This window comes from Mercenaria mercenaria, chromosome 3 (assembly GCF_021730395.1).
Source record: "Mercenaria mercenaria strain notata chromosome 3, MADL_Memer_1, whole genome shotgun sequence".
Taxonomy (NCBI): Eukaryota; Metazoa; Mollusca; class Bivalvia; order Venerida; family Veneridae; genus Mercenaria; species Mercenaria mercenaria.
The window spans coordinates 9,031,513-9,054,357 of record NC_069363.1 but is presented as its reverse complement, the minus strand read 5'-3'; the positions used below and the strand labels follow the sequence as shown (position 1 = coordinate 9,054,357).

The window sequence follows — 22,845 nt, the reverse complement described above, 5'->3', positions numbered from 1 at the left end:
AAAAAGAGTTGTGGCACCTTATCTCGAGCACACGACATCCTATCTCGAATGCACGACATATCATGTCGAGCGCTCGAAGTAATTTAATCTAGAAATTTAGCATGTGTACTAAATATACCAACGTATGTTTGCTTTAACACTAGAAATCTACAAGATTATATTTTGTTACTTCTTTCTTACTTGGCAGTAAAACATTTACTGAAATGTAATGTAGCTTTACGACTTTTGTAGTCGTAACTCGATAGGACTCGCGAATGATAGTTATATGTATAAAAAGATCCTTTGAAAGAATAGCAGACTCCAATGTTTAAGAAGATGCAGTGAAAAGTAGAACACCCCTCAGACCACTTCACATCGGCTTAGAGAGAATTCTATTATAATAGACTCAATGATCACTAAGGACCAGAAATATGCAAACACTGAATACACGGTCTAAGTATGTCTAACTTTCTATCCGAAGTGATTTTCTATCGCCTTTTGCTGTAGAGAAAATATCTTCAGAAATTACGTTGAAAGAATTTGTTGCGTTAATTTGCGCATAACGTAAGCTTTAAGCTAATGTGCGTCGCGATTTTAAAACTCGACACTGTCTGAATGGACGTCAGAGAGCAATACAAAATAAGAGAAAAGCACTAATGTCTTTATACCGAGTCTCTTATTTCTTTGTAATACATCAACTATAAAAGCTGACCTTTTACTTTCTTGACTTTTACTTATAAATGGTGAAAAGCCTTCCTGGACGTAGAACTAATACAGAACTAACACTGATTGTCTGACCTTTCCATTCCCGGAGAAGTGCATAATTATACAACATAAGGATACTTAGGAGATAGGAAATGAAAACCCGCAAAAAGGCTCGATATGAACATTAAGGGAATTGCTTGACATTTCTTTTGTTTCAGAGAATATCAGGTTATCAAAAGTGTCCATGTTTAGTCTGTCCAATGAATTAGCACTGTTAAAATATGTTTGTTGAAAATTAGTGAGTAAAAGTTCAATTTTTAACATACCTTGTCGACTTGCTCTTATGGTAAAAGATTATATAATATCACATTTCATTTAGATTCATTTGAATATCTATATCTCGTATATAAGTTAAAACACATTAATTCATTCTATTATCTGATAACATTCACAAAACAGCAATTACAATAAAAACAGACCCTTTGGAAGCATAAAAAATAACCTTACAAAATAATGACAGACTTGTTATGTCTGAGTCTGTTTAGGAGGAGTAATGGAATGTGCAGCACCCTCATGCCCCACGTGCACTATCAAGCGCAATGTTGTCCATTCATGATTCCAAAGGACCAAATAATACAAAAACATAGAGTTTCGTTACAGTTAAAAACAGTCAACGTGTTAAATCAACTGAATTTTTCAAGAGTATGGTTGCTACAGAAGATAAATATGTACTTATTTTTGTGGTGTGATAACTCGTCAAGTCTACTGAGAGTCCAGTCACTTAAGGCAGCGGTGTAAATGAATGACATTAAGGATAAAATTGTAAAGATTCGGCACATAACAATAAATTTATTACATGTTCTTTTATGTGATCATATATGTTTAAGAATTATATACATTGACAGTACTAGCTGCTAGAAAGCAGTTCTCTTTTTATTTTTGAAAAAGGTTTCATTTATAATGGAGATGATAAAAATGATTATTTTGATATGATTGCTACAGTAATTTATTGACTAGGCTACTGTATCAATGTTGTAGGTTCACTGGCGTCTGTGCTTTTTTTTTTAAATTAAGTTGTAAAATGTTATATCTTTTATCAGCCTATTTACCTTTAATCTCACGCAATACTAGAGACTCCTACAACAAAGTTAGGCATAAACAAAACAGTGTAGTTTCCACGTTTTTATTTCCTGTTACTTCTTTGGTGTTCGATTGTTTGATCGATAGGTTTTCAAAGTTGTGGGCTGATAATAAAATGATCAAAAAACATTCTAACCAAAACGATTAAAATCAATTATCTCTGTTTAAAAATAAGTAGTACTTACATATCTGAGAGAGTTATTTCCGCATGATACATCTCTATAACACTGTATCTGCTATGGAATCGTTTTCAACGAAATTTACGAGCCCATCAATATAGCAGTTCTTTAGGCATTTCTATTTCAGACCTCTTGACAGTGTTGGATACAATCTCCCATGCACCTTTGCTTATTTTAGTAGCTCAAGCTTATTTATTTTACTTATCAATATAGCATCTCATATTTGATGATTAAAATTTTAATTGAATTTGTATAAATTGATGAAGTTACACAGAAGAAAAAATCAAATACAGTTTATTGTTCGGTGTCAAGTAGATATCAATATGTATTGCAATTTTATTACATGTTTGTTGTCTGTTGTTGTTATTATATGCATGTTAAATTCAGACTTTCGTTGAACTTAGTTACCAGATGAGGTGAACGCTTACAGTTGGAAACCCAAATTTCTGCACATTATTATATTCTTATGTAAATGGATTCATTTGAATTATAGTATTTTTTTCTCTTTCATATTATGTTTAATACATTCTTGCGATAACCGTTGTTCTAAATTCAGACGTTTTAGAATATGGGGGTTAAATGAGAGATGGGGGTTTGACAGCTCTCCCCAGTAACACCTTCGCCTTCCGTTTTCAAACTGGTATTTAATTTCATCATGTAGTTAACATTTTATATTTTAATGAATTACATATATACGTACATACCATTTATTTCGGTTTAAGTTCATTCTTGAATCAACTGCGACCAATCTTTATGTAAAATTCTATAGGGAGTAAAATTACTGACTTGAGATGAAATAATACAAACATACTCTTAACCTTTACCCTGCTAAATTCCTAAAATGGATTGGTCCATCATTCAATTTGGGCAATACCATTTATTATTCAAAGGGGTGTTCACTGAAAATTTACTGACTGTGCGAACATCGCAGACCATGATCTGCATGTGCAGGCTGATCTTGGTCTGCACTGGTCGCAAAGGCAATATCACTTGCCGCCAGATCCATGAGAAATAATGCTTAACAATAACCGAATTACATCACTAAAACTACCGTAAAATTGGTATTTTTCCAACTACATTAGTAGTTAACACAAAAGTACATGCACTTATATTCCTATATGAAACATACAATTATAAAGTCCATGAAAACCTTTTTCTTTAAATGATTTAGCTTTGTTATTCTTCAACTGCACGTTTATTTTCATATAATGTATGTGATATATTATACAACACAGATATGTAGCAACGAACAAAAATAAATTTCGATTTGGTTTGATTTTGATTTAGACTTTATGGCACACCAGCACAGTACAGATTATATGGCAATATCCAAACAGGACTAAAAATTTAGTTTTCAAATGTAAAATTCTGTCTGTGACTTTTATCTATCTACTAATGCTGACCAGACATTGCAAAATATTGCAAAACTATCTTGTGCACAAACACTTAAGGTTATACAGTACAAGCATGTGAATGATGGGGCGAGTTTTCAAACATTCATTGTGTTCATTCAATTATATCGATAAATTAAAATTAAAGTGGCCCGCCAACATTGCAACATAATATGTAAAAGCAGTACTTTTGTGGATGAAAGTCGTTAGAATTTTTTAATTATGTAACGGTGGTAAGTTGATCCTAACGTATTCGTGAATTTTAAACGAGATGTAACTGATGATTTTTTTCCGCATGAACCATGATATATACTTAAAGACCGATACATGACATAAAGTTAAAAGTTAAAGGCCGATACTTGACATGAAGATAATGGCCGATACTTGACATAAAGACAAAGGCCGATACTTATAAAGTCAAAGGCCGAAACTTGACATAAAGTTAAAGGCCGATACTTATAAAGTTAAAGGCCGGTACTTGACATAAAGATACAGGCCGATACTTGACATAAAGTCAAAGGCCGATACTTGACATAAAGTTAAAGGCCGATACTTGACACAAAGTAAAAGGCAGATAAAAATTAAAACCACAGAAAATATTTACTACTTTAAAGTCTTGGGTAAATTATCTACTAAAACTATACCATACTAATATGCACGAAAATGATATAAATAAATGTCAATCTGAATACTTCCATTCTTCATACTTATATGCTAAACAACTTTTCAACTCCTGGCTTTTGTTTGACAGAATACATGTGTTCCTTTTAATGTACAGGGAATTGAAATAACTGAATATTTTACTACCAAATTTTCAAACACAATCCATGACATTGACCGTTTTTTACAAAAATCGTCGTTAATCAACAAAAGTCCTTCGTCGGAATAGAATTGAGCATATACAATGTAACCAGAGACATATGCCGTAAATCTAGCCTATACATATGATAAAGCATAACAGACAAAAGTAATTCCTATCAATAAAATCTATAAGAGGATCATTTGGTAGCATAGAAGAAAATAAAGCAATACAGAAACTGACACTATTTGACAGGATCTATTCAAGAGAGGTAATGAATGCGCTACACGCCTTACGTGATCAGTTCGTATAGAGTCTATATATAATAATAATGTTATATTACGATCATGTATCTTCGTAGATCTTATGTATGGGAAAGCTGACTATTCTGAATTTGATCTTTTTCCATCTCAACAAATTATTGTATCCTCATTACCCGGATACCTTTCGCAGCCGCAATAAATTAAATTCTCTAGTTCCTATCCGTTAAAAACTAATATGTCACTGCTGATCTGTTAGGTATGATAAAGAAAATAGACCGTTAATGTAATTACAGTTCGGGGGTCGGGGGTCGGGGAAGATATAAAGCAGCCTTAAAACTAGCTTTCTTGGGTTAGTGGACGTGTTGTAGAGTTGGTAACCTCTTATGTATGAAATATTGAATTAGTGATTTGTTCGTATAGTAATCATATTTCATGAGCATGTATATTTGCAACTCGTCCGCTTGGCTCAGTGGAGAGAGCGTAGATCTACGGATAGAGGGGCCATAAGTTCGATCTCCGGGCGAGGCGTATGTTCTCCGTGACGATTTCATAAAATACATTGTGTCTGAAATAATTCGTCCTCCACCTCTGAATTATGTAAGGAAGTTGGCAGTTACTTGCGGAGAACAGGTTTGTGCTGGTACAGAATCTAGGAATATTGATTAGATTAACTGCTTGCCGTTACATGACTGAAATACTGTTGAAAAACGACGTTAAACCACAAGCAAACAAACAATGTATATTTGCGTCTTGTAAAGAAAGAATTTTAATGTTTATTGAAAGTTTCCATTTCTCAATTCCGTGTCTACTTCCCCTAGACGGTTTATCATTTAATACCTGCAACTGGTAGACATGCGATTAACAGCGCTGAGGTTTAGGACACGCGATCAGCTGATATGGCAAGATAAGACTTTAGCAAATTGAATTAATCACATCAGAATGAAACAAAAACCTATCAACATATCTATCAAATGGGTTTTCTGATGTTGATTTAAGATGACCTTTGCAAATGGTGCACGACACGGCACATGTTTAAGGTACCTGTTTAACATACGATAAAACTGATATGCAATGTGATACTGGTTGATAATGCCACCGAATACGTTTGGTGAGAATCCAGATATTTTCTTTGAGCCATTGTTGTATAATTAAAGACATGCTTTCTAAGTCATGCGTCTGCTTACGGAAAATGGCACATGATGCACCATTTACATTGACGAAACACTACTCACTGACAATGCTGGTACTTTTTATTGCTTGTGTGGTAGACATCAAGGTGCACTAAAGACATAAAGTGTGTTATTGTAAATTAAAAAGCCAAAGCAATGTTCCAGGCAATATGCTTTAATTTAACACTCGCGCGTACAGTAAAGTACAAAGAAAAGCAATCTACTGTGTTAGTTACGCAGTAAATTGTTGCAAAATAGAAGTAATTTAGCTGTATTTTATATCGTTTTCATAGGAGATATACTTAAATAGTACTGATTTAGAAGCTTTAAGAATTCATAAAAGTTATTTTCTGTTTTGATATTGTGATAAAATAAACAAATATTAAAGCAGAATTATAGATAAAATGTATGAAAAAGCACAAGAGCGGAAAGCTAATCTTAAGATCTACTAAAATCTAAAGGAATGATAGCGTGTGTAAGTGTATATGTTTGTGGAAAGCTACTCATTCCAAGTTAGGATAAAATGTTTGAATCCCTTCATCTATTACACAACTTGATGTGGGTACGAAACCTCTCGTCTGATGTAGCATTCTTTCATATGAGAAAGATATCCACCTGACTTACAGAAGGTCGCTGGTTTTACCAGGCTGTCCGCTTGTGCCGGAAATAATGCTCGGAGACCTGGGTCTTTCTCAACCATCAAAAACAGGAATGCAGTTGTATGACCTATAATTGCGTTGGTGCGACGTAAGCCACTCACCCACATTCCCCTCCCCCCTCCCCAAAAAAAACCCAAGGAAAAAACAGCAAAAACAAAGAAAATAACAAAAAACACAATTTGATATACACACTATATATATATAAAAATATATGAAAGTTGGTATTAACTGTTTATTAATTTAAATAGGTCTTTACCAAAAAAAGATTACATTTACAAAATATAAATTTAGACATTTTTGAGAGTTCTTCTTACCTAAAAAGTTTCAATAATCATTTGCATCGAGGTGTATCAGTACAAAGTGTAAGTAATGTTCTAATTGAATAATCTCTCTTCATCTGCTTCCTGATTAAATTGCAGAATTATAAAATTGCACGTGTTTCTTTTCTGAAATTTAACACATTATTTGCATCGTTTAAATAGCACACAACATTTAATTAAACGAACTATTAATACCTGATCTATACCTTTCTGTCCAACATTTTGCTGCAGCCATTGTTACTAATTTTTAAACAGTTAGGTAACTTCATTTATATAAAACTACAGCTGCGTTGATTTATTAATATACCCCTGCCATATTTCGAATTAAAAATTGCACACCACAATTTTTTCGGGATCGATAACTTCATAACGAGCAAAAGTAAATGATTAGAATTGATTATTTCTACAAAAGTGACACAGTATTAAAGTATTTATCATACTTTTATGATAATAGACTGAAGTTTTATATGTGGCGGTGAGGGTAGTCAAAAATGTTCGGTGTAATTACTTTAAATGATACTAATATCTAGCTTTAAGCCTTTATCAGGATGAGCAAAGCTGTAAACGTATGGCAAAAGATGCATGCCTATACTCTATAATGCTTAAACTGTTGAAGCACCAACAAAGTTTGATTGTACTGTTCAAACAAGAATAATACATTTCAGAATCTGTCTACCGTTGTTGATATGTATTGCTTTTGTTCCTCGGGTACAGTTCCACATAATGGAACGTCCTAACCCATTAGAAAGATCGGCATACCGGCTCTTGGAGGCAAAAGTAAGATAAATATCTTTGAACTGTATCACTATTGTAAGAAATCTATTTAAACATTTACTTTTTGTCGCTGTGATTTTATCGCTCTTAGAAAATGGTTATGGCGTGCAATTTATTTCGAAATATTACAAGGGTATATTAGTAAGTTAATACAGCTGTACTCCTGTCATTGACAAAGAAACCTGTCACCTAACTGACGAAATAAGGTACTTTTGAATTGATTGAACATCTTATTGTTATGACATATTATCTTTTGCAAGACATAATTTTGTACTTGACAATATTTGCATACACATTCCTTTTTGAAAAAAAAATGTCATGCTAGAAAAACCACATAAGTGGACTCAAACGTTGTTTCATGAAAGCCCAGTAAACTCAAAAAGTAGAGCATAAAACACTCTGGCAAATAAATTTGTCTTTGACGGTTGAATATACCTCTGATTCATGTTGGCAACGTGTTGGTACTATTACGGAATCCTGAAACACCGGTCAACATTATTTTATGTAACAAAGCAAAAAATGTCAATACAGGCTCGAATTAATTTCGTTGTCTTATTCATAAATTTTACAAATGTTGAATATTGTGCAATACGGCGCCAAAGATATGTTGCGAAAACAGAACCAACAAATACTTCAATTTTTTTCCCTTGACGTTCAAACTTCTTTCCCAAACCATTCGTATGAAAGCTGTCTTTTTCCTTGACGTTCAAACTTCTTTCTCACAAACTGAGGATTGCAATTTCGCAAAAATCATTGAAACCAGACCGAACTGTTGGTAGTAGATTTTATGAAATTCATAAAGATAACATGAAAAACATATTATGTGAAACGCCGAATTCGTAATTCCTAATTAAGCTTTACGTACAACTTGCGACCAGTATTACTACAACAAAAAGCGTCATGCATAAGGCAAAAAACAATAAAAAGGCACTCTTTAGTTTAATATAAACAATTATTTAATTAGGGGAAGGCAAAAACGTGTCGTCTTAAAGCATTTAAGTGATATTGTCATAACAAGGTGGTTTACTTTATGTAACATATTTTTGTAATAGAGCGCACCTAGGCGACATCCTTTTGTTTTGCAGTAGGAGTGTCAATGGTATATTTGTACTCAGGATCTCAAAGGAAGATACTTCCTATAAATGTCAATTGTCGATTTGAGATTTGTACTTTAGTTATTAGCAATATGATATCTGATAAAGATTATATAAAAACGTGTACTAGCCAACAAGCAAACAACAGTGTGTATAAGAAAAAAAGAACAAAAAATAAAGAAAGTGATAGTTAAGCTTTTACCATAAACGTCACTTACGCCTGTTAGGTTCATGATTTACTCGCTAAACGAGAATCATATTATGTCTAACACTTTGGATATGAGTGACACGCATTTTTCTTAGTAGTTGAAATAGAGTATGTTTAAAGGTCGTACAATAATGATCGGTGAACAAGATAAAAACAAAGAACCATGTTTGAAGAACACAGCCCCCTCACACACCCTTTACTAGTGTATGACACATACAAGTATATAGTTAAAGTAAAATATACGGACAACAGAGACAAGCAAATAAAAGAACACAACAGGGCACCGCCTTTGAATGACATCACATGGGGAGTTTAAACCGGTTAATGGCGCAACAAATCACACTCTTAGAATCACCCATATTTTATGGTTACAGGACATTGTAAATAAAAGTTATCCCTCCCAGGTGTGTCCATAAAATGTTTGGCATTGAAGGATTATATCTTCCAATGTTTGAGAATGGACTGAAATACAGTCGGTTTTATTTAAAATATAGGGACTATTTTGCCTAAAACATTATCAATTTGCAGTAAGTATGTGCATTTCAAGATAAAAAACGGATTCAGTAATAAAATGTATCGTTGACTTTCCAAAATTCACGAACACATAGGTGCACAAATTGTATGGTGATTTACAGACCCATTCTTCCCAACCGAACTCTTAACTTGCCCAAATTTCTACGCGAATTACTGTGCTTTTCACTGGCGGCTGCGTTCTCCTGTCCTGTTTATCCTTGTTTTTACGGATCATCAGCAATTAACCAATCAACAAATGGTTATACATGCATTATTCATGCCTTAATAAGTTTTGTGTTACCGAATTGATCCTGTTGCTGTATCTTATACATTGTGAAATACAATTATTCCTATTCTGCGCATGATATTTCATCAAAATACATGCACAGTCAAGAGTTATGACGATCCTCTGTTGGCATTTTCCAGGAGGAAGTCTAGCATTAACACTTTACTGGGTCGGTGGAGCTCAGTGCGTCCAAAAAATCCTACATACATTTTATTTTCTAAGAAAGCAACAGCTTTAAGAACCATATGTCGGCCATATACTTTCACTCAGTGTTGGTATATACTCTGGTCCTTTTGGGATCATGGAATTTAATCCATGTATCTGTATAATAGACTTCCGCTATCTGGTCAAATGATAATTTAACCCTTAGAGTACATAACCTTTTACATAACAATATTTGAATTCTTACATGCGCCCTTTCAATGTATCTATTTTCTGTACTCTTTTTGTTTGTGGTTCCAAGGGATCTTCTTCACATTTTTTTTCCTGTTGAGCCCCTATCTGTGTATGTTTTAACCTGGGTTTGATATGAAAATACTCATAGCGTAATCTAACTATTAACACTCACTGCAGTTACTGAAAACATATCATTGACTTTCATGTTCCTTACTCATATTGTACAGTAAGTCCGTACTCAGTGTTATCTTATTATGTTGTTAGATGTAATAACGAAGATAAAAGCTGTTTCAGCAGGAAAAACTACAGTCTTACCTTTCATTAATTAACAACATGCTCAAGTGCCTGAGGTCTTATTTTGCAAATGCAGAATAGATGCACTTTCTTCTATGATTTCCTGTATGGAGACTTTAACTAATTTGCTCGACAAAGTTGTATACAAGAGACAGACCCATAAAAACATTCCACTAACTTATGACTTATAAAAAACGCATGCGTCAAAAGGGGCCTCCGTGGCCGAGTTGTTCAAATCACTTGCCCCTCACCGATGTGGGTTCGAGCCTCACTCGGGGCGTTGAATTCTTTATGTGAGGAAAATAAAAGTAAATAAAAAAATCTCTAAACGCCTGTTTACGATTAAACCAGTTTAGTCAATCTTTGTTTGAGGTTGTTCAGGATCTAGACCTTGACATTATTATTAAATTCAGTAAAACTTCTCTTTATCAGTATAACCTCAATCGATAATAAAACTTTTTAATAACGAAAATCTTAAATAGAATTATATAAAGACACGAATATGTTTGAATAATATTAAGTTACAAAAGTATTTGTATGGGCGTATGTTTATGTAATCAATTACAATGTGCAAATATAGATATTACCTAAAGAGCAGATATCTGTAATATCATTGCAACTGAAGATATAACATATTCTCTAACTACTAGAACATACAAAACAAGGGTGAACATCCAACAGGAAAAGCTTCGTTTCAAATACATAGCTTCCCCAAATCGTAACTCGCTGCACATGGGTGTGCACACGAATAACACAAACATACACCCAGCCAACCTATGCAAAAACAAACAAAGGAACACACACACACGCCGTGCATACACTCATGATGTGAAAACAAATCAATAAAGGACACACACAAACACGCGCGTGCGCACTCACACAAGCACACTCACGATGACAAAACAAACCGATAAAGGACACACGAGCGCGCGCGCGCGCACACACACACACACACACACACACACACGCACGCACACACACACTTACTCACACACTTACACACTCGTTTTGCCATTGACCGTTCAAAGGCGGTGGCTCACTCTTCTAAACTAACGGTCAAAGCAAACATAACTCGTGTCCAGTTCTAAATCAACGGACTTACTGAATATTACTTGTGTCCAGTTCTTCTAAACCGAAGGACTTCCCAAGCATTACACGTGTCAGTTCTTTTAAACTAACGGCATGCTAGACATACCTCGTGAGAGATCCGATACCTATAGAGATTCAGATTGTTATCTGAAACAAGTTATCAACTCATATTGCATACTGAAACATTTATTTTTACAAGAGACGTTTTCTTTATTTATTCTTCAATAGTTTTATATTCTCAGTAATAAAAGAAACGAAATGTAGGGCATCAGTATTATTTACGTGTAAGGCTCCGTTATAAGTGTATCAAATAAAAGAGGTGTCAAGATTCTGCTTTAGATAACACCAAAACATGCTCCAAACTATTCAGGTCAGTGAGGAATCTGAAAGAATCTGCTCAAATGAAAGACGATACCCGTCAGTGAAGTATATTTTGATAGCACGGAACATTTTTACATCTACCGTCTCGTGAAAATCTATTTAGAAAAAACAAGAACTTTAAACCAAAATGAAATAAAACCCATTATAACATTCAAAACAAAAGGCGCAACTAGCTCCCTTTTCCTTTGTTCACCGATTCAAATTAAGATTATTTGAAAATGTAACCACTTTAAAAAGTCTAACAAGGCTAAAGATATATCGTTCTCATTATGCAAAATTTCTTGCAATCTGTGAAAGCTTGATTCATTTATACTGATTTAGAAGGTGTAGTGTGTGCTCTAAAAATGTTTGTTCAAGTATGTTAAATTCAAATCAACTGTTTTCACATAAAAGATTCAAAAACCCATATCAAAGTGAACTGGGCGATGTGTTACCCATTTATCTCCCACCTACGTATATTTAATAACTTGGCACGCGAACGATCTGTTTCGTATGGTTGATTTTATGATCTTTTTTTCAAGTCATTGTGAGTGAGTTTGCATTTATTTCTATTAAAAGTAAAACATACTCGTTTAAAGATACGGAGAAGTGAACGCGTTTCACATAATTTAACATCGTTTATGAACGAGCATCATTAAATTTCTTTTCTTGTTTTTAGATATAAATTTACTTTAGATGCATTGCTGACGAATCCTATTGATTAATCCTTTTACGTATAGTTCTGTTCTTTAAAGGGAATTCCTATAGTTTTTTATGCGCATCCTTCTGCGCAGCCGACACTTTCTATGGAAAACTGAACTGAAGTCAACATTTGTTGAAACATGTTACAGACAATCTTAAATATGAGGAATTTTGAATGAAATAACATTTTTGATAAGTTATATCAGTAATCAAATGTTGATACTGGTTTATGTTGTATTGACAAGTATCATGCCTGACAGGTATCTTGCTATTTTTGTGGTTGTGTTTTCACATCGCATTTTAGTACAAAGACAGTGTTGTTCATATAATGTAAGATAATTGACTTAGTACTGATAAGACAATATCACCTTTCAGATTATTTAGTATTCAATTATAGAAAGAATTAAGAATTTTTAAAACTTTTTTTTAACTTTTAGCAGACATACATGTAATCAATTTGGCCAGGTTCGCGCCATTTCCGTCCGAACAGGTGTTGTATTCTAGCGGTCTTAACATAAAATTTAGCCTGGTGACCCATACATTTTTAGCCATTTTTATGCTCACAATACAATTATCTATACACAAGAAGAAAAAGAAAAAATTCTATGAAAGAGTTTTTTCAAAATTAAAAAAAAAAATTCTTCACTATGGGTATTTTTCATTGAAAAAAGTTCACAAAAATAAATATGAAACATTTTTTTTTTCATTTGTACCCATTATTGTAAGGATAGAGTATTACAAATATGACTATGATATCAAATAAATATATAATAATATCTGTAAAAAGAAAAAACCGTATTGTGCTGCCTGGATGTATATTTTGGTTGGTATTTATAAAAAAGCAGAAAATTATGAAAATGTTGAAAAATCGCAGACAGTTTCAGCAATAGTGGGTGTGTTCAAAACAATTTTTCACAAAAACAAGCCTGGTGACCTATTGTTTTTATTTGTTCATTGTTTTCAGCACAAATTTTCCTATCATATATGTGAATTTAAAAAAATTCTATGAAAGGAAAAAAACTATAGGAATTCTCTTTAAGTACGATTAACAGCTTTTATTTATAAACTTTAGCGTTAAATGTTGAATATCATTTATATCAAGAACATTCGTTTTTAGAATGCTTACATACTTTTGAACAGACAATTTTGATAGTGCAATATTGTGCTCAATATGTGGTACACTGTCGGAAAGATTAATTTGAAATGTATAATTTTTTTCTTGTGGTTTCTTCAGTAACCTACTGTATTGGGAGAGTGTCTTGTTCAGTATGCAGTTTTGTATACATATATCTATTGCATGTACAATATAACATAATCAAACTTCGTTCATGTGAATGTCCTGATTATGTTTTAAATATGTTAAATTTTTGATAAGTTGCTAATTTCGTCATCATTGAAGTGTACATATCTCAAATTAGTCATCGGATTAAAATGCCCATTAAGATAAATTGGTTATTAAATAACGTACGTCAAAATAGATATGTTAAATATTAGGTGAACTTAAAACTATTGTAATTAAACAATCTTATGTTGTGTAAACGTTACAATAACTACTATCCATTTAAGATAAACAGTCAGTTGAACAGAAACACGTTTATTTGATATACGAGTATACCCATTAACAGGTATTATATTTTATTTACTGCTTGTTAGTTGCATGTAGATATTTTCATGCTAGCTTTCCGGTTCACTTAATTAACAGGTTTTTATACTGATTTTCCAATCTGACATATGATCCTAACTGATTGAATAAAAAATCAAACTAAGTATAGGAACAGAAAAGAACAGAACAGAATAGAAATTTTATTTTAGACTTGAGCATTATGCATTTCACCCATACAACATTGTACATTCAAATTCAATGTCAACGGTACATATTAACCTTTACCCTGCTAAATTTCTAAAATGGACTGACCCATCATTCCATTTGGGCAGTACCATTTATTCTTCGAAGGGGTGTTCACTGAAAATTTACTGACTGAATAGCGAACAGTGCAGACCATGATCAGCCTGCTGAGCGTGGTCTGCACTGGAAGCAAAGGCAGGAGGATCACTTGCCACCAGCAGGCTAAAGGTTAAATATAACTTACACATTTTTAACGAAGAAACATAGGTAAGAAACTGTTATACATGGACGTTAGTTTTATAAATTGCACAAAAGATGTGTGATACAAAACTAACCAGTAATCAAATATCTAAAATCATAAGAATTGGTGCGAAATATTCCTACTTTTGAATTTTCAAAAGCAATAACGTACAAAAATATTTGTTTACACACATGATTTAAATGTAATAAAAACATAACCCTCTTTAACATTGCTTCTCAAACATTTTAATGATAACCAAATAGCTGATATAAGGGCAAAGCGTACATTTAACTTAGTTTATGTTAAATAGACAATTTATTTATTTATTTTGACGTATCTGCCGATATTAGAATATACTTCGCACGAAAGGTATTGAATTGGAATGTTATGAAGTGAAGAAAATACGAGGGTAAGGGGAAATTACAAAACTGAGATGCCAGATTTTCATAACAGAATGTAATATACTGACGTCTGGTCTTCCAGCATGGTATTGTTATTTACTGTTGTGAGCTGCTGTTATGTCTATAACAAGGATTTCATTTACTTTTTCTAATAAAGTTTGTTTCGTTTAAAACCGTAAAATTGGAAAGTGATACAACAAGAAGCTGTTTCCTATTTTCTATAGATCGGTGCACTACTTTTTTTTTTTTAAAAAAAATATATATAATTTTCGTTTTTTTTTAAATTCCTCTTCTATCGTACTGTATTTATGGTTTAGGCCACTGATTTCCAATCCCTGTGGTTCGAAACCCGGCTTTAAATATAGCAGTAGTTTGTGTCAAAGCATTTCAGCTAGCATCCGGAAAGTCGGTGGCCTTGGAAGACAAAATCCATTATATGAAATTATGTCCGTACGGACACACTGTGTTTCTCCGCCATTCAGGTTGAAAAATCACCACACATGCATTATGTCAGTGTGCCATAAGCCCAACAACCAATGTTTGTCCAATGGTTTATTATTCTGTAAAATGGTAAACTGTAATAGACAGGCCATTAATTACTTTACTGTTATTCAGTATGTCATAGATGAATATGTATCAGTGTGCCGCGGACGGGTCGGATGTTTCCGTTACTGTGTTGGGAAGTTTATAAAATATACTTTGTTGGTGTAAATGATCTATCATATTTCAAAATAATATGAAAAATTTGACATATCAAATTGTATCTTTAAGCCAAGATATATATCACTTGTGTAGATGTTTACTTGAAGATTTTATCAAGTTTATTATATATAATGTTTTCTTTTTAGACCTATAAATATATGACCTTGGAAGCTTGATCCGGTTTTCGTTATTGATATCAGGTTTAATTAATCACTCGAGGGAATGCTGCAGATACGCATTTATTCTACAGATGTTTCGCACTTGCATTTTTGTTACTCTTTCTTGTATTGCTACGCTACAGTTAAATGCATTTTATGTTTTTTTTCCATTTCATCTTAATAGATCCTAAGCTAGTATCTCTCAGTATAATTTTCTTCTCTTCGTTTATTTTCTGTCAAACTATATTTTGGGTTATGCTTTACCGATTTCTGACCGTTTCCAAATTTCCAACAACACTATCTGACGTTTCTAGAGGAATTACGGTCTAGGGCTTTTGTTCTATGATGGCGTTCCAAACTAATGATCTTATGTCAATAAAACATAGGATGGTTTTCTGGACAAAATGTATTTTACTGGAAATGATCAAAGATATTCCCTGTAAACATGAAAAACATCATGAACTTCATATGAAATTTGATAGTTTTGATAATCAACATAACGCTTAAAATCTGAATGTATACATGAAGCTTTGAAATAACCATGCTAAAAACGTCTTATACCCGATCTATTTTATTTTGCGTTATGACATCGACGACAGGACAACTTGGTGATTTCTATATAGTCTGGTGGTCGGAGAGTAACAAGTTCAAGACGTGAGATGATATTTAAATTTTACGTAAATTTGTTACAATTTATAGTAACGTATATATTAAAGAGTATTTCTGTAGGTTTGTGTACTAGTAACCTTGTCCAAACTTTCCTTTTTATACAGTGATCATAGCCTGTATGTTTTGACATGTATACTTTTCACCTGCAGTCATTTTGAATACAAATAGGGTTATAACAGAGTAATGGAAATACACTTTCTTAATATTTCCCTCATACTAACTAAATACACGTTCCTCCATCGAATTCCAAATTTCAGCTAACAAGGTGTCGTTTATGTCGCTTGACTCTTAATCTTGAAATAAGGATTATACATGTTGTTTTTCATTGTAACCCTTGCAACAGTGCATTTTACAATTCATTGTATTTCTTGCAGTAATGTCTTTCAACATCTTTTTTTTCATTGTAATTCTTCCAACAGTGCCTTTGCACGTCGGTTCTCATAACTTACAACAATGCATTTGCACGTCCTTTCCCGTTGTAATCTTTGCGACACTGCTTTCGATTTTATTACAATAATGCCTTTTCACGTTGTTTCTCATTGTAATCCTTGCAAAAGTTGCACGTTTGCATATTGTTCCTCGTCCTCTTTGCAATAATGCTTTTTCACGTCGTTTTTCGCTCAGTATATTACTAATATCTATAACTGAATTACTAGTTAGTATTATAGATGTAGCTTATTGTCATTGGAGATGTTTGAGAACATTTGATCAGTATTCACTTTGTTGAAATCTAGTATGAAATCGAAGAAAATTTAAAAAAAGTATGAAAGTCGATATTTTCTTACATATTAGAGAAAGTCTTTGCCTCCTTGCCTAGAACAAATTCAGAAGTAATGATATTTCTGCACCATCTTAGCGCTAAATGGCCACTTCTGGCTGCATGAATTAAATATTTAACCACCTGAAAACCGATGTGTTGAGGGTTAGTAATGATGACCGCTAATTTGTTATAAGTGATAGAAATAATAATCATTAGGAGAGATTGACCAGAAAATGTTCAAAATCAATTAAATCCTTGGGATGTCGAAATTCTTAACATTTTAATTTTATTTGAGCTGATGTTCGTTACAAGTAAATAACAAGCAGACACATGGATTAATTTATAATTTAATTTACGTGTTATCTTATGTTGTTTCCTTTGGTAGCAACTTCGAGATAGACACCTAACATTTTTACTCGTTATACTTAAGGTCTTCTGCACATTATAAAATTTGTATAAAATTTCGCCTACAGCTGCGCCATTTCTCGTAAATGTTAAAGAAGCCGACAAGAATTATTACATACTACGGAACTTTAGTTCCGTCTTAGTGCTCTCTTTCTGTGGATAAAATAAATCTATTTCCTGATTCTTTGCAAAGATGTCTATTTATAAGTATATTTAATGGACGATAAAGCTATAAATAGCAACCTTTTGGTTTATTAATAGCTATAATGACCACACTAAGCTAAAACTAGAATCAAAGGCGATGTTTCTGACAACTGTTTTGTCGAAAGAGACATTGAACAGTTGTGGTATCAACACCAAGAGGCGCGAATTATGCATATTATGGAAGTCGTAAATGTCGAATAGTGCGACATTGGCGGTTTTGTGATGGTTGTGAAGAACACTCCCATATGTACTGTTCTCACAGAATAGTTAAACACGTTTTATGTGTAAAACAGGAATCTCTGCAAAAAATAAATATAAACTGAATTGAAATGAAGTAATCCAGACTGAACATTCAAAAACTGTTTGCATAGTACTGGTCATCCAATTAACAATCGATGTTTGCAATGTTTACGGAATCTTTACTTTTGTTGATTATGTGAAATCATTTATTTTGTTTATGTTCACTGTGTATAACTACGCATGACGGAAAAAAACAAACTTACAGTATAAAAGTTGTAATATTTTATAAAACATTTTCTATGACAAGGTTTTTTTTTTCAGATAATTTGCAGCATACATCACAACCCTGGTTTTTTCACGAATCATATTAACGTTATACCGTCATCGTCCGTTACATTAACCATCATAGGAATATTTCTCCTGGTAGTTTTTTACCAGGAGTAAAGGTTTTATTTATGTGTTGGTAGTGAATATATTTTATTTGATTTTTAGGAACACTGCATTTATACGAACCTTTTCATGTACCTTTACTGTCACCCATTAATTTTTGTTAATTATCAAAAACATAATTGAAGGCCTCCTTGGTCAAGTGGTTAAGGTCGCTGACTTCGAATTACTTGCTCCTCACAGATGTGTGTTCGAGCCTCGCTCGGGGCGTTGAATTCTTCTTGTGAGGAAACCATCCAGCTGGCTTACGGAAGATCGGAGATTCTACCCAGGTGCCTGTCTGTGATGAAATAATGCCCGGAGTGACACCAGGGGTCTACCTCCACCACCGAAAGCTGGAAAGTCGCTATGACCCATTGATTGTGTCGGTGTGACGTTAAACCTAACAAAATAAAAATCAAAACTTTAGTTTTAGTTTTTATTGTACATTCTTTTCTGTTGAAACTCTTTAAAACGTTGTATTGAACATGCCAAAATTGGATTTGCAAAGTGTAGTTAGGTACGGTAGGGTTACCCAAAACGAAACATTATTTTACTGTAGGCCTGACCTTTCGTTTTAAAATCTTACATTTTGTTAAAATTGCATTATATGATCGTTTGAATGCACAACACGTCTACTAGGACAAAACACTTTTAACTTTAGCGCATCGGAATTTAGAATATGTAAATATTAATGTACAAACTCTTTTCATTAATATAAAAACCCACCATTTCTAAAACACCAACGGTTCGTAAAGAATAATAGTTAAAACTATCATTTTTGCGCGTTTGTAACTTTATCTACATAATAGGCTAATCGTAAATATCAAATATAGTTGTCCCAATTTGAAACATTTATTTACATTAACTTAAATTATACCAATTTACAAACATGTACTAACAATAATTTTTCTCAATGAAATATAGATCTATAACGATAGTAATAACACTATCATTGAATAATGATCATTGAGCACATGAATGATGACAAACATTTATCAAAAATAACTAGAAGCTCAAACGTTCCATTTTCTTGTGTACATTGATATTATTTATAAAATTCTTAAAACACATTGAGTTTATAAAAGTTGACATGATAAAAAAGTATTCAACAGAAAAAGTACAACACAAGCGTAAAAGTTTTAGTACAAAAGTAAGTGTAAAAGTCAACCTTTTATGAAACGTCTTTTGTCCTATAATTATTCTCGAGAGTCCTTGGATAGATAATCCACTAAATGGAATGCCAAGATGATACTTAATTTAATGTTTTATTGCGATAATCAAACGGTGATCCTGAATACCAGAAATATTTCTACCCCGTTACATTCCATTCACTGTGCATTTGGAGTACACTGGAGCCATAAATAGCGATTTGTTTATTTAGACATAAGATGATGTTCAATTTACCACACCTTCAATAAATACCTCCCATCTGTTTGTTTTAAGTAAGACAAAATGAGGCCCATTGTTGATCATGCGGCTTTCAGATATTTCCTTCGAATCAATAAATATGTTTTAAATGTATTTTTTCATATGAGAATTTTACTTTAGAAGCACTAAATGTGATAAAAAGATACAAAACAGATTTTAGCGAATAAAATTTCATAAGGTGTCATACGCCACCATACATTTAATAATCTGTTACATAAATATTACACATACAAACACCCGATAAATATTTATACTTCCATAAGGAAATATATACATTTTATAAACCATTTCGACTGAACGAAGTTTATAAAGGAGTATGTAATAATTACTGTTGTTTACATTTTATCTGCAATAACTGATATGGGGATGAGAGACAACGCTATAATTACGTACAAATATTGAGTTTATCTTGCCGTTCATACCGATTAACTTTTGGTGATCGGTACTGGAAATACACTGAGGAGTTAAAACATGCGTCAAAAGGGGCATGTACTTAGTTTACGTCTCTTAGCAAATTACAATTTAAAAGCTTATAAACTTTCAAAACCATGATTTTGATCAATAAAGCAGCTAAGCAGCTTGGCAAATTCAGTTATACAATATTATGACTTCTTTCGTCTTTTGATATATATATAACTTGGTAGATTTCTAGATTAGGTTAGAGCTTATGTGTTCTTAAATTCATTACCACGTTAACTCTTCCTTATCTAATATGCATTGATGGTTATTTTATTTTTTTCACTACCTTTTTTCAGTGTTCAGTCAAATGTTATCATGCGTGAAAAATGTGTTCTTATTTCCCTGTTTTATCTTTTCAGGCGACTTTCCAGAAGCAATATCAAGTAACGACTGGTTTGCACAAAAAGCAATTAGACTTTACTTCAAATCCCATCTTAGTCATCCAAAGGACGACCACACAAAAGAGCTTTTTGTGAATTCTGCGAAATTAAAAGTGTATTTTTCTAAAGTAAAACCTGAAAATCTTAAAGATAAACTTTCAGTTGATAAAGTGATACGGGTAAATGTTTATCAAATTCTTTCAATAAAAGATTCGAGTGACTATAAAAGGACTTTACTCGACTCAAAACTCGTGGACCTTTTGCAGCCATCAACGGGGTATTTTGAAATTGGAAAAGCTGTCCAAAGCTGGGTAAACAACCAGTCATTAAACCTCGGTATTGAGCTTGCTGCCGACATACAAGATATTAACGAAGTAGTTGAAATAGACAAAACTGTGATTGAAGAAGACGATGTTATATCGCTTGGAACAAATTCCACAGACGTTTCTCCGAGCGTTGATATATACGCACAGGAAAAAGACATATTAAAGCGGGTAAAAAGACGTTCCCGGCGTCGAAGTGATTGCCGACGAGATGACGGAGAAACAAAATGCTGCCGTTATCCAATCAAAATTTCCTTTGCTGACATTGGTTGGGATGACTGGGTAATCGCACCTCACGAGTACAAAGGATATTACTGCGCGGGTAATTGTCCCTATAGACACAAACCAGCCAATACATTTGCTGGAATTAAGGCAATACTACATTTAAAACACCCAAATAAAGTACCTTCACCATGTTGTGTTGCGACAGCATTAAGCCCCTTTACTATTTTGCATTATAATTATAATGGAAAATATCAGTTTAGTGAATATAAGGATTTGGTAGTGGAAAAGTGTGAATGTGGTTAAATATATTTCTTTAACTAGAAACGAATGTAGACGTTTGACAAACGTGCAATATGAATTATTTCATCATAATTGTTGAATGTACACCATGTGTGTTGTTTTGAAACCTACTAAAACGGAAATTTAATTTTATAGATAACACCTGTACTCGTCATCAAAAAAGGGAATACTGAGGATATATTAAATGGCAATTATGGTTAAGAAAAAAGTGTGCCAAGTCCCCTTTTCATTGATACATCACTTAGTTTTAAGTTTATCTGAATGTTATAATTCACCCACGCCCTTATAAATCCCAGTTACTTGCGGTGCAAGTATAAACTGAAACTGTAATAACTGAAACTGACTTTAAAAGAGTGTTCATTGTGAATGAAAAAATCGTTGTTACTTGATGCGTGTTTCATTATTTATTACTATTGTTACAGCAACAAATGTTTTAACGGCAACAAACGGCAACACATGTAACAACCGGCAACAAATGTAAAAATACCGGTAACACATGTTACAACGGCAATAAATGTAACAAGGGCGGAAGCAAATGTAACAACGTTTTGGCGAGATATTTCCTCCTCAGTATCTTGAGCTCATTTCGGTAACAACATTATCTTTACAAATGGACGGATGTTTGGTGTAATTCAATGTTAAAATCTTTAGAACTCTTGATTTGATACCAGTTGAGATCAACTATTATTATTACTGTTATTATGACGGTGATGATAATGATTATGAATAGTGATGATGATATGGATCAGTATGATGATGTTGCCGATTTGTTCCATTTGTTGTCGCTGAATAAAAGTCCAACTTTATTAATGTTTCATTATTGCAGATTGCATTTGTTGCCGTTATCGCATTTGTTGCTGGAACAAATATATTTATTTTTGTTTAATTTATTGTTGTTACATTATAAACTATGGAACAAATTAAATGTGCAATAAAAGATGTCATGTCAGACCAGTAATCCCTTCTTTTTGCCTATTACCAGCTTGACGTAATGGTAATGTCTTTCATGCGTTACCCTTCGCACGTCTAGTCTTTTATAGTGTAATGAGAAACCATTTACATTGCTTAGGAAGGTGGGCTGATCGACCCAGATGCCAATCTGTGACAGAGCCACCATGCTATGCTGAAAAGTTGTCATATGGCCAATAATTGTGTAGGAGTAATGTTTAATCCAACAAAAACAATTTTTCCATTGCAACACATTTTGCAACATATATTTTAAAACGTAAACATTCTCTAGCAAAAAACATTTCAAACCGTTTATTTTTGTCTGTGTGCAACATATATTTCAAGCCGTTAATCTTTGTCTCTCAGCATCATATATTTCCAACCGTTCACCTATGTCTCTGTGTAAC

General features: G+C 33.1%; 1 protein-coding gene across 1 annotated transcript in view; it reads left to right on the top strand.

Moving 5' to 3' along the window:
• The window catches only part of LOC123525479 (growth/differentiation factor 8-like), a 29,271-nt gene extending 6,827 nt beyond the window's left edge, over positions 1-22,444 (top strand). The window contains exon 2 of the mRNA XM_045304558.2: positions 20,622-22,444. Within this exon, the coding sequence (XP_045160493.2) occupies positions 20,622-21,493 (872 nt within the window). The 3' untranslated portion in view covers positions 21,494-22,444. The remainder of the gene's footprint in view (positions 1-20,621) is intronic.
• The last annotated feature ends 401 nt before the right edge of the window (positions 22,445-22,845 follow it).